The sequence below is a fragment of the Polypterus senegalus genome, chromosome 11, assembly GCF_016835505.1.
Source record: "Polypterus senegalus isolate Bchr_013 chromosome 11, ASM1683550v1, whole genome shotgun sequence".
Taxonomy (NCBI): domain Eukaryota; kingdom Metazoa; phylum Chordata; class Cladistia; order Polypteriformes; family Polypteridae; genus Polypterus; species Polypterus senegalus.
The window spans coordinates 33267604-33280209 of record NC_053164.1 but is presented as its reverse complement, the minus strand read 5'-3'; the positions used below and the strand labels follow the sequence as shown (position 1 = coordinate 33280209).

At 39.1% G+C, this 12606-nt stretch overlaps 1 protein-coding gene across 7 annotated transcripts in view; it reads left to right on the top strand.

Moving 5' to 3' along the window:
- Positions 1 to 12606, top strand: part of LOC120538818 (PH and SEC7 domain-containing protein 2) — a 114900-nt gene that overhangs the window by 92172 nt on the left and 10122 nt on the right. For all 7 annotated transcript variants that reach the window (XM_039768307.1, XM_039768306.1, XM_039768308.1 and 4 more), the window contains 3 exons: positions 6482 to 6571; positions 6917 to 6960; positions 7053 to 7225. In XM_039768307.1, coding sequence (XP_039624241.1) covers positions 6482 to 6571; positions 6917 to 6960; positions 7053 to 7225 — 307 coding nt within the window. The remainder of the gene's footprint in view (positions 1 to 6481; positions 6572 to 6916; positions 6961 to 7052; positions 7226 to 12606) is intronic.

Sequence of the window (12606 nt, the reverse complement as noted above, 5' to 3'; positions counted from 1 at the left end):
GAACATGCCCAGGCTGCACAAACCATCGTTGATAAGTCACTTACGGAAGCGAAAATGTTTGGATACAAATATAAGAAAACGGTACGTGATGGGCAAATTTTGATGTGATATTCGTGATCAGCACCCAAAAATCCTTAAGATACACCCAACAGTTTTCAAGAAGCAAAAACTTTGTTTTGCAGTGATATCAGAGTTATGTACTCAAAAAAGACCAAATTGAGTATTTATTGGTATTCAGGAGTGCTATACAAGAATTAACAGAAATGAACTGAGCTGAACTTGAACTTTAAAATTTGATGATTAGTTCGCTTAGCAAGGGAAGAGGTGTTTTTTTATTAAATATATTTAAGAGCATTTAAAATAGTTACCAGCTTTTCTGTTGATTCTGAATAGTGTTAAGCACTGTTTCAGCTCTGCTTTACATTTCAAGATTTATATGATGTTTCACTGTAGACTAACACCACAGTGTTGAAGAAGCAGGAGGACATTCTATATCAACTGAAATCGTTTTAATTGTCCATTATCCAACCCGCTATATCCTAATTACAGGGTCACAGGGGTCTGCTGGAACCAATCCCAACCAACACAGAGCACAAGGCAGGAAACAAACCCCGGGCAGGGCACCAGCCCACCACAGGGCGCGCACACACACACCAAGTACACACTAGAGAAAATTTAGAATTGCCAATGCACCTAACCTGCATGTCTTTGGACTGTGGGAAGAAACCCACACAGACACGGGGAGAACATGCAAACTCCACACAGGGAGGACCCGGGAAGTTAACCCGGGTCTCCTAACTGTGAGGCAGCAGCGCTAGCCACTGCGCGACGGTGCTGCCCTCGTTTAATTGTTCCTATGTTTATTTCTGTAAATGCAAATGAAATTCTGCTAATTTTTTTTTTAATATATGGCAACCCGTCTTTTTCTAGATCACTGAGTGCTGCACTTTTATTAAGCAGTGTTGTAGCTCTATGCGCGCTTATGCACTGAAGCAGTCAAAGCCACAGCAGGAAATTGCTGTGCTCTTTTTAATGCATATATTTTCTGTGGTGACCTATTTTAAAGTTTCAGTTCTATCCATTCATCATCGGACCTGCTTAACTCATTTCAGAGTCTTAAGGGCTGCAGCTTATCCCAGCAGTATCAGGCAGAAGGCAGGAATCAACTCTGACATCACAGAACTCATTCACACACTAACAGCTTAGCACAATGAAACATCATGGATAAATCAGACTCTGTCCTCGCAGCAGCATGCACAACATAGAGGCCAGCTCCGGACAGTCTGTTTTATTGTCAACTCACATGCACACACTCACATGCACCCTCATGTGGTATAGCAGCTCTCAGCAAAGGCCCGTTTTAAATAAAAAATAACCCCGATCGCAGCTTAGCGAGGGGCGTGATAGTTGTGTTGCTGAAGTTTTCAGGGCGATTTGCGGTTTGAGCATTTCTCACCTAAGGTCACAGGTGAGAGACTGCCCACATCCATGATTGTTCCTGGGGCTGCTAATTTATCGCAGCTGCTATGCCCTCTCGACATATAGAAGTGCGAGCCAGCTAAAGAAAACAAAAAATAGAAAGAAAGAAAGAAAGAAAGAAAGAAAGAAAGAAAGAAAGAAAGAAAGAAAGAAAGAAAGAAGAGAACGGAGGTTGTAGAGAAAAGCAGAAAGCAGTGAGATGAGAAAGCTGGTGCGGGAGAACAAGCGAGTGAGAGCAGGCTCGCGGCAGCTGAGCAGGCAGCCTGGGTGTTTGGCCGACACCCGGGGAAGTAGTAGTTGTGGTCGCTCTCGTAGAGCTTACTATGAAGAGCGGGAGTGACCAGAAGGCAGAGGACTCTCCGCTGAAAGCAGCAGGAGTCAGGACTTGGGACATGTTGTCCCCAGCATGGAGGAATCCCAAGTCACGGTCAGGAGGAGCCGACCAGAGCCAGGGATCGGGAAGGCAATCCTAACTGCAGAAGTAGGAACAGAGAAGGTCAGCTGCAAGTAGGACGACTCCCCTATTGAGAAGGCCAGACGGGGGTAGCAGGGGAGTCACAGATATTAAGGCACAGGGCTTCTTGTTGTTGGTTTTTAAAAGAATGCTTCCTGTTATATTTTAACCTCGTTATTTTTAAGAAGACTTTTTTTCTATTGTTTTTAACCTCCACGTTTTCACTTGTTTTTTTGGATTATTTATTTAATGACTTTGGACACTGCACTCTTTAATTTGAACACTTTGTTTGGTTGTCTGTTTTCATAAAAGGACTTTTGCACTTTATACCATCCCTTTGCTATGTTGTTGCCTCGCTGCTAAGCTCATCGGTGACATTACAGACGGTGTAGAGTTCAGGGGCTCCCGAACAACAGATGGGAGCATGGAGCCGAACCCGCATCGTCACACCCCACATGTGGACACTTTCAAGCTGTCATTCAACCTAACACACATGTCTTTAGAATATGGGTAAAACAACAACCGAGCACAAAATATTAACCCACAATGATGGCTTCATAACGCAACAGAACTAAACATCTTTTTCATTAAGTAAATTTACTCTTCAAGGTGTGTAACACAGGGCAGCTGGCTAGGGCTGACCATGTCTTGTTCTTGTTCTAACTGGCATAAGACCAAGTAAGATTTTAATGAAGCAACTGGGTAAAAAAGATAGACTAAACCGAGCTGTCATCATTCCTTAATCATGAACCATACTTCAAATTTATAAATATCGAAGCCAATGTTTCATTAAATGAATTGGATGTATAGTTCTTTCTATCCAAAACTCAGGTGATTCGGCATTATGCGTGATGTCTTAAATGTGTTGACAACATCAGGAGTCAAGCACTCCTGGAGGATCATGGGATGGAATGTCGTAGCAACAGGTACACTGTAACTCTAAAATGGTGGTGCTCATAAGAAAACAAAGTGGTGTCGCATTATAATGGTAAAGGAATTCCAAACTGTTAAGAGGAACATGATAGAACAACAGGATGGACTGAATACAAGTCCACAAAATTACATGCTGACAACATTAAGTTCCTTTACGTATAAGTGTCCGCAGAAAATTTTTCAGGGGAGGCCAAAATTTTCTGTGAACCACTAAATTAATAAATGTTCATAGAAACCAATATAACTAATAAGAAAGGGAGAGAAACTGTGTATTTGGCCGGTATTAAACAACAATATTAGAAAATAACCTCAAATTATATTCAATTTCTTGATTATAAAGGGCATTTTGTACAATAAACATCTCAGTTGGTGATAATATACTCCAATAGATTGGTAAAGTCCAAGATTATGAGGTTGAATAGAGAAGACTATAATCTGCATTACCTGATCTACCATCCTGGCGACTTAGGTGTGCACCCAGTGGCCCTGCCCATGAAGGAGGCTTAGCATATGCAAGAGACAAAAATGTTTAATAACAGGAAAAGTCCACATTGTCATTTATAGTACAGGTGCTCACTGCAATCTGCCATACAGCACACGCCCCTGACCCACTTCGATGCTTAAAATTATAAAACTGCCCAATCAGAAATAAATAAAAAGCATTTATAGGAGTCTGAGCATCTAGAAATTGGTGGGACATGGTCAGAGCAGGAGCCTCATTTCAAAAAGTGCATGGATTTGAGCAGCACAAAATGCAGCCCTCTGACCAGACTGTGTTGTGATGTTTAAACTTTTTGCTGGTGTTCATTTTTTACATTTTTTGGATGCAGATTCAGAATAGAGGGTTTCAATGTGGATAGTAAGCTCTGGATGCAAATATAACAGAAAAACTTTCAGACAGCAATTACTAATAGAAAAGGACTGGTGTACAGTTAAGTAGTAAAAGCCAGCAATGCAAAGTAAAAGTTGAAAATGCAATATGATTAACATTTGTGCCATTGTAATTCCAATCCAAATACATTAATGCAAAGACAACAATACTAAAAAACGGGTATACATACACAAACACACACACACACACACACACACATATATATATATATATATATATATATATATATATATATATATATATATAGATTGATGCTGGGTGCAGGAATGACAAGTCTCAAAAAAAAAAAGTTGGGATGCCAACCAGGTTGTCCTTAATTTAACTGAAAATTAAAAAAAATAAAAAAAAACACCTCTTGGCATCTAGGCTTCTTGCCCTCTGACTTTTAACTTCACTGCAAGTTCAGGGTCTATCGAGAGCTCCATCCGGCGGTTGATCTGGTAACAAAAGACACCTCCTTCCAGGCAGCTGAGGTTCTAATAGCTGGGGAACCCACTGCATACCTCACATAGCCTGTGAAGAGCTCCTCCAATGCACATGCATGAAAATTGTGCATGTGTGACAATATATACCTTACAGGCTCTGTCAAGGTATATAATAACCCACCAGGACAAGAGGGGGCACTGTTAATAACATTGTCATTTCCTTCTTTCTCCTCAGTGCTGAGAAACTGCCTAGTGAGGGCAATTGAATCTGCCCCTTCTGGTTTACCTTCCATAAAAGCACTGGCTTCCCAGAAGGATGCATCGTATTGGCAAGAGCTACCCACCGGACAGAACTTCCAAGCAGACTGATCTAACTTGTAGCTAATACCTGTCTTCAGCCCAGAACCCCATAGTGTAAATAAGCCAAAAAGTATTTCATTTGTTTTGAATTATTAGACAAAAAATGGAACAAACCGGTTGGCGCCTTAAATTTTTACTTTCGTAACCTGTTATTTCTGCACATGGCCACAATATATATATCTTATATATAAACATCTACACACGGAAGTGTTTGTTTGTGTCTGTCTGGCCCTCCTGGCACAGTTGTCTTTGATTAGATTTAAATCATGCCAAGGCACCCCTAAGTTAACGAGTTGGAAGAAGAAAGAAGTGTGAGGCTACAGCATAAAGCAGAAAGAGAATAACTCAGTCGCCAAAGTGAAACTGCCTAGGAAAGAGAAACTCGCTTAGCCACGAATACACAAGCGAGGCAAGCACATTGGCAAAACGAAACCTCAGAGGAGAGAGAAACTTGCTTAGCTGCTGATACTCAAGGGAGACGAGCACGTTGGCAAAACGAAACCGCTGAGGAAAGAGAAACTCGCTTAGCTGCTAATGCAAAAGCAATGCGATTGATTGATTGAAGTTCCAGAATCCATGATATCTCATGTTTCCATTGTTAATGAAATATTTGAAGACAGAATCTCTAAGGACATGGCACAGTCCTTTGCCAAGTGAGCCATTCTGTGCCCAAAAATGATGTCATTGGATGACTTCACAATCAAGTAATTGACATCATTGATGGTGAGTATATTACTTATCTAAGTGATGACTCCACTGTAACTGAGGATTATCAGGAAAGACACAACTTTCCTGTGGAGTTTTTGAACAGCATTACACCGTCTGGAATGCCAAATCATAGTCTTGCGTTGAAAGCAGGATGTATTATTATGCTCCTTCGAAACCTAAATACAAAGCATGGACTGGGTAACGGAACTCACTTGGTTGTTACAGATTTGAAACAAAATGTAATTCAAGAGGATGTTCTTACTCCATCAGCTGAAGGTGGTGATGCAGTGATGATTCCTTGAATCGATTTATGTCCATCTGAAACTGGATTGCCTTTCATATTGAAATGGTGACAGTTTCCCGTAAACCCAGCCTTTGTAATCACTGTTAATTAAGTGACAAAGTCATCTCCACAGTGAGACAAATGCAAAGTGTAAAAGTAGAAGAATCCTCAATTCAGGGCAAGTTGATTAAAGTTTGCGACAAGGTTTTTATACAGAATGTCGTTTACCGTGAAGTTGTTTAACATGTATGACAGTAAATGTAAATGAAAATAATATCATGAGTTTCTACTTAACTGGGCCAGTGGGACAACATCAGAGACAGATCCTCATCCCTTGACCAGAGTAGTTCCTTAAAATTACCTGACATCTCTACGTTTCAATTTTTTTTCTGACAATTTCAATAGTTTCTAGGAGCCCGGGCTTTTTACAGCATGGGCTTACACAGCTAGTATATATTTATATATATCACATGGCTTCTCTGGGGGGGCTACCTTCCCCCTCTTACCTCCCCACCGAACTCCCAGTTTGTTATGCAACAGAACAGAAGGAAGAATTAGGGAGAGAGAGGTCAGCAACCAGTAATATGAAGCAAAAGGTTCATACAATGCTTAAACACAACGTCCAAGCTGAACTTTACAGCCACCAACAATATATTGGGCAAATACCAGCACAGCTAAGGGATTTTGCATTTATGTTCTGTTGTTTTTGATATTTCTAGAGGTAGCACAACCCACAATTCTTCAGAAAAGAGAAATCAACAAGTCCAGAGAGTTTAATGTAATGTCTTTTTCAGCGTGTGTTTTCCATCCATTTCTGCAGATGGAGTAAAATGGCTCCACCAAACCATTGATCCAAGCTGGCACAATTTGATCATTTTGTAAATGGTGCAGTTTTATCATACTATTCCCCAAACTACAAGCTAACATTCATGTTTATCCACCTGCAGAATATTGGAAAAGCCATGACCTGCTCTAGTTTTGTTTCAAATCTCGATGGGATGAATGATGAGGGAAATTTCCCCAAGGACCTGCTGAAGGTAAGAACCTGTCCATTATGTCTCACTACACTGCATTTTTACAGCATTATAGGACATGAAGTATTTGCTTTTTCCATCACTTTAGACCTTAAATCAGTCGGTTTCATGGGGTCAAACCTCATGTCTGGATCATGTCTAGAAAACTTTGTTTCACTAAAGAGGAATTCTTTATTTTATCCATAACTCCTGCTGGTCAATGTCGAAGATGCAGCTACCTTCCATGTAGACACTTAAGAATTCACTAATCACTGATAAAACCCTGATTAGTTTAAGATGATTATTTAAATATTTGACCCTATTTTGAAAATCCCAGTTTTAATATGAGGTAACATTTTTTGATTTCAGAGTTTATACAACTCCATAAAGAATGAGAAGCTTGAATGGGCCATGTAAGTGCATTTTACTTGCATTTGCTTTTTTCATTATTTTTCTTTCATACGCTATATAAATATGAAAAACATTTTATGTTTCTTGCCTCCAGTGATGAGGAGGAGTTGCAAAACACTTTGATGCCTCAAGGAGAGGATTCAGTAGATGGCCTGGCGCGTAATAAAAGCAACCCCTTCCTGGACGTGGCCCATGACCAGAAAGCTAAGGTGTACAAGCAGGGCTTTCTGACGCGCAAGGCACATGCAGACATTGATGGGAAAAAGAGTAAGTGGTTAGAAAAAAAAAAAGAAAAAAGGGAAGGCCCTTTTTGTTATATATGTTTTAGTTTTTGTATCTTAATAGTCTGTGAGAAAGTTCATCCTTGATAATATTAAACCAGTATAAGAAATCACAGTTAACACAGTAAGACCCTGCTTAGCACTGTTAATTGATTCTGGAGGTTAGGCAATTGAGTTAATGTAGCATAAAATATATTATTCTTATTCTTATTCTTATTCTTATTCTTATTCTTATTCTTATTCTTATTATTATTATTATTATTATTATTATTATTATTATTATTATTATTATTATCACCACCCTTTCCTCAGCAAGAAATAATAACATTTTTAGACTGGCAAGTGGCCTGTTTAATATTGAACTCTCCAAAGGGACCAATACAAGGGTATTTGTGGTAACATATTTGCAAGCAGCACAGCCGCTCATGTAACATCTCCAAGTGTCTACTTAAGGAATGTCATTCTCATCTGTGAAGTGAGCTGTGGATGAGTATATTTTCAAACCCACCTTATCCAGTTCAACATTCTGGCAGCACTGTTTAAGATTTAAAGGGTATTATTATTATTATCAGGCATAAGAGAAGGTTTATGGATGTGGTGAGGGAGAACATGCAGGTAATGGGTGTAACAGAACAAGATGCAGAGGACAGTAAGATATGGAAGAAGATGATCCGCTGTGTCAACCCCTAATGGGAGCAGCCAAAAGAAGAATTATTATTATAATTATTATTATTCCAAAGCATTGAATGGGATTCTAGGTCACAGAGTGCCTACCCTGTTCTAGCAACACTGGGCTCAAGGTAGGAAGCAGCCTGGACTGGAAATGAATCTACTTCAGGATGATGATGATAATTATTACTGTTATTTCATTTTCTGACCCACTTAATCCAGACCAGGGTCACGGGGAGGTACAGGAGACCACCCCAGCTAACACAGGGTGCAAAGAAGGACCAAATCCTGGACAGGGCTTCAGTTCATCACACGGCAAAAATACACACACACTCACACCAAACACAAAACACACACTCCAGCCAATCTAGTGTTACCAGTTCTCTAACCTGTACGTCTTTGGACAATGGGAGGAAACAGGTGCATCCAGTGTTAACCCATGCAGACATGGGGAGAACATTCAAACTCCATACAAGGAAGACCTGGGACGCAAACCCTGGTGTACTTCCTGCAGCACAGCAGTGCTACCACTGTGGCACCGTGCTGCCCTTATTATTATTATTATTATTATTATCGGGGTTTACTGTTGTTGTTGTTGCTCAAGTGTATCTACTTACCTGGCAAAGGTCATCCAGAGTGAATGCAGGAGAAAAGTGAGCAGTGACGAGAGACAGGGAGGCCCTGGCAGGGATGAAATATGTACAATTTAATATTTTCTGTAAGTTGTTTCATTCACCTTGTGTGCCATTGTTGTGTTGTAGCCTAATACTAGATCGATCAGTAAATGTAATATTCAAAATAAAACCAAAATAATGTTTCTTTTCTGGGGGGGGGTAGTCCACTTTTAGATTCACCGTGACATAGAAGACCCTCATTCATTTCAAATACAGAGAAAACAGAGCTGACATGACTCAATTATATGATTCTAAAGCAGAATAGACAAGAAATGTGCACACATAACCAAAAACAAAGGTCAGGCCTATTGTTTCTAATTCTTGAAAGGCACCAAACTGAAGAGACCTGAGGATGATGCAGTCAATAATAGTTCTCAGGCAGCCTTCCTGACCCCTTTAACGCAGGTCATGTAAAAGGGACTCAGATGAAGCCAGTGGGGTCAGCACAGAGTTCTGTACTCTACTGAGCTCAGTGAGTGAATGTTTGCTCCCTGGTAGAGCCTGCTGTGTCTGGAGGTGAGAGGTGAATTGACGTGAAGACTCCTTGGCAAACCAGAGGCAGAGGGCAGGGAGAGAATGGCAGGCGCACTGCCTTACCGTGGGTAAGCGGAAAAGCGATCTCAGTAGGTTAGTTACCAATAATCTCTTGTATTGTTAGGCTCAGTAGGCCAGTTATGGTTTCCTTCTGCTCTTTTGACTTTAGTTCTATTAGAATCTACTTGTCTTATGCTGTCTTCCTTCTCCTTTACAACATTGAAGCACCCCTTTGAATATCAAAAGATTAGAAAAGTATGAAAATAGGCCCACAGTACACCGTTAAATACACTAGGTATCACATGAATGAATATAGGTGAATCTTACAGTGTTTGTCATTGCCAATACAAATATCTAATCAGACTTTCTGTGTAATGCAAGGATTGTAAGTGAAATCCGATTACATTTCACAACAAATATAAATATTAAAACTATATAAACATGCTTGGAGTGTATCACCTGAAAAGTACATGTGTAGAATTTTCTGCCTGGCCTCAGGAATGTCTCACTTCCCAGTCCAGCAATAATCAGTGAGCATACTGGGACTCCACTTTCCTTGGTATCACTTTTCCAATTCAGAAATGCCCTGATGAAACTGTTTGTCATGCTCATCGCTGACCGCTCCAAGATTTCCTGGAAAAAAGTCTGGAAAGTTCTAAAATGTTAACAAATATTTCTCTATATTATAAAAAAAAAATCCTGGAGAGAAACAGTAGGGCAACGAGACATGATCTTCACATTAAGAACACAGAAGACATTTAAAAGACCCGCGAGTCTAAAGAGATTGGGCACATAGTGTCTCACGGCGACCTTAAACATGAGACTTTGTGCCAAGAGATTGACCCAGGACCATCTCGTGGGACGTAGAACATGAGATTCTTGCAAGACACGCCCTACTTACAACCAAATAAGAGCACAGGCAGCAACACACTCAGTCGTGTTTTGGCTTTGAGCACACACAGGATCCAGGGCTCTCAGCGCATGTAAAGCATATAAGGACAATACGTTATAAATGAAATGTTGACGACTAAGCAAATAAGAAATCAACGCAAAGAAAAGAGATTCAAAAGCTTTGGAGAGACAAAATAGAAAAAGAATGATCTAGGTGCAAATTCAGAAAATAAGGAAAGTAATTATCAGCCAGGAACAAGTGGAATTAAAAAAATAAGCACGTCCAATCTGGACATTGGCGCTATACACATGCAGAGCAGGTTAGAGATTATGAAAGCAGTGGAATTCGAAAGGCTCAAAAAAAAAAAAGTTGGAGCGATACACATGTGGAGAAAGTTAAAGAATATAAAAGTAGAAAAATTAGAAAGTATAAAAAAAGAAAGTAAAGATTGCAGTAGCGGAAAAAAATGGAAATTATTACTCGAAAAATGGAAAGTAATCACCACGGACCAGGCGTCATTGAAACAAAAGCAGGATAAAGTGAGGTCAGAAATAAAAGACAGAGTAGAAAACAAAGTAAAATGTCATAAAGAGGTTAAAAAACAAGGGGACCAAACACATGCAAAGCAAGATACAGAATATGAAAGCAGAAAAAAACGACAAAACCAAGAAAGTAATCATCACATTAGTGCAAAGAAAGAGAAATTATTACTCAGAGAAATAGCGAAAAGGTGAATAGTGATCGAATATGTGGACACAGGTGATATGTCAGAATTATGTAAGTATTGTAAGTCAGAGAATTTCAAAAACGGAGTTTACCTCACATGCATTTATTGGTTACTTTGCAAAAAAATTCTTTTTTTTTTATTTATTAATTTTATTACAATCAATACATAGCAATCAAGTTTTTACAAAAAAAAAGAATTATGCTAAGAACAGATCGATCCCCACCCTTGAGAGAGAGAGCAAGCCAAACGGTGTAAAATTTAAGGCTTTTAAAAATACCTAAATCAACAAATTCTCTGTGCTTTATAAAATCATTTCAAAATATTACTGATTAGATCCTGCCATGTTTTGAAAAAGTCTGCACAGATCCTCTAACTGAGTATTTGATTTTTTCCAATTTTAAATAATATAACACATCAGTTTCCCACTGACTTAAAAGAGGAGAGTTTGGGTTCTTCCAGTTTATCAGAATAAGTCTGCGTGCCAACAGTGTAGTGAATGCAATCACAATTTGTTTGTCCTTCTCCACTTTAAGACCCTCTGGAAGAACCCCAAATACAGCTGTTAATGGGTTAGGAGGGATTGTGAGTCCAAGGCTGTCTGAGAGGTAATTAAAATTTTTGTCCAGAATAATGTTAATTTGGTGCAGGCCCAGAACATGTGACCCAGTGAGGCTGGGACTTGGTTGTAACGTTCGCAGGTTGGATCATGCCCTGGAAACATTTTGGAGAGTTTTAGTCGAGACAGATGTGCTCGATATATAATTTTGAGTTGTATAATTGTATGCTTTGCATATGGAGCTTGAGTGAATTCTCTGCATTGCTACTTTCCACTCCTCTTCTGATATATTAATTGAGAGGTCATTTTCCCAGTGTCCTCTTGGATCTTTGAAAGGAAGGGATTGTAAAAGGATTTTATATATTGTAGAGATGGAGTCTAACTCCTTGAAATTGAGCATTAATTTTTCCAGCGTGGATGAGGGTGCAAGATGAGGAAAATCTGGAAGGTTCTGTTTAACAAAGTTCCTGATTTGAAGATAGTGAAAGAAATTTGTAGCTGGAATGTTAAATTTGGAACGTAATTGTTCATAGGATGCAAAGACGTTGTCTATATAAAGGTCTCTAAGCAAGTTAATTCCAAATTTTTCCAGATATTAAAACTGCACATGTTTGTGAGGGGTGCCACAGAAAGAAGCTTCTCCGTCTTAAAATGCTTTCTACATTGGTTCCAGATTCTAAGTGAGTGGAGCACAATTGGGTTATTAGTGTATTGCCGATAACGTGTGTTTATTGGAGCACAAAGCAAGGAATACAAAGAAGTACTGCAGGAACATTCTTAACTGCTGATGATGTAGATCGTTTTGTCTGTGCTGAAATTCCAAACAGAGAAACCTATCCTGAATTACGGTACAAAGTCATTAAACACATATCTCAATGACCTCATTAATAGGATTCAGCATGTTGAGATTTGAAAGATTCCAAATAATTGTTTTTACAGAAGTTCTGCAATGAAAGTGAAACTAATGAAATAGCAACAAAGAAAAAAAATCTTTAAAATGTGTATCTGGAAAGACAAATACGGGGTTGGCGAGCGAAGCAAGCAGAGGACGAAGCCCCCTAGTAGCTAAAAAAATGCAATTCTGAATTTAACTTTTAAAAACCCACACACCTCAATAAGGGTTTATCTACTAAATATATAGGCCTAAACAAAGACAGAAATATTCTGAATATTTCTGAAAGCAGCATGAAAAGGTACTTTTCAACACCCCCAAGTTGTTCTGCAAACAAATCTTTGTTGAACTGTGATATTAGAGAAAGCAAAATCCAAGATGTTAGCTCAATTGAAAATACAACAATAGAAAGACAACTAAAAA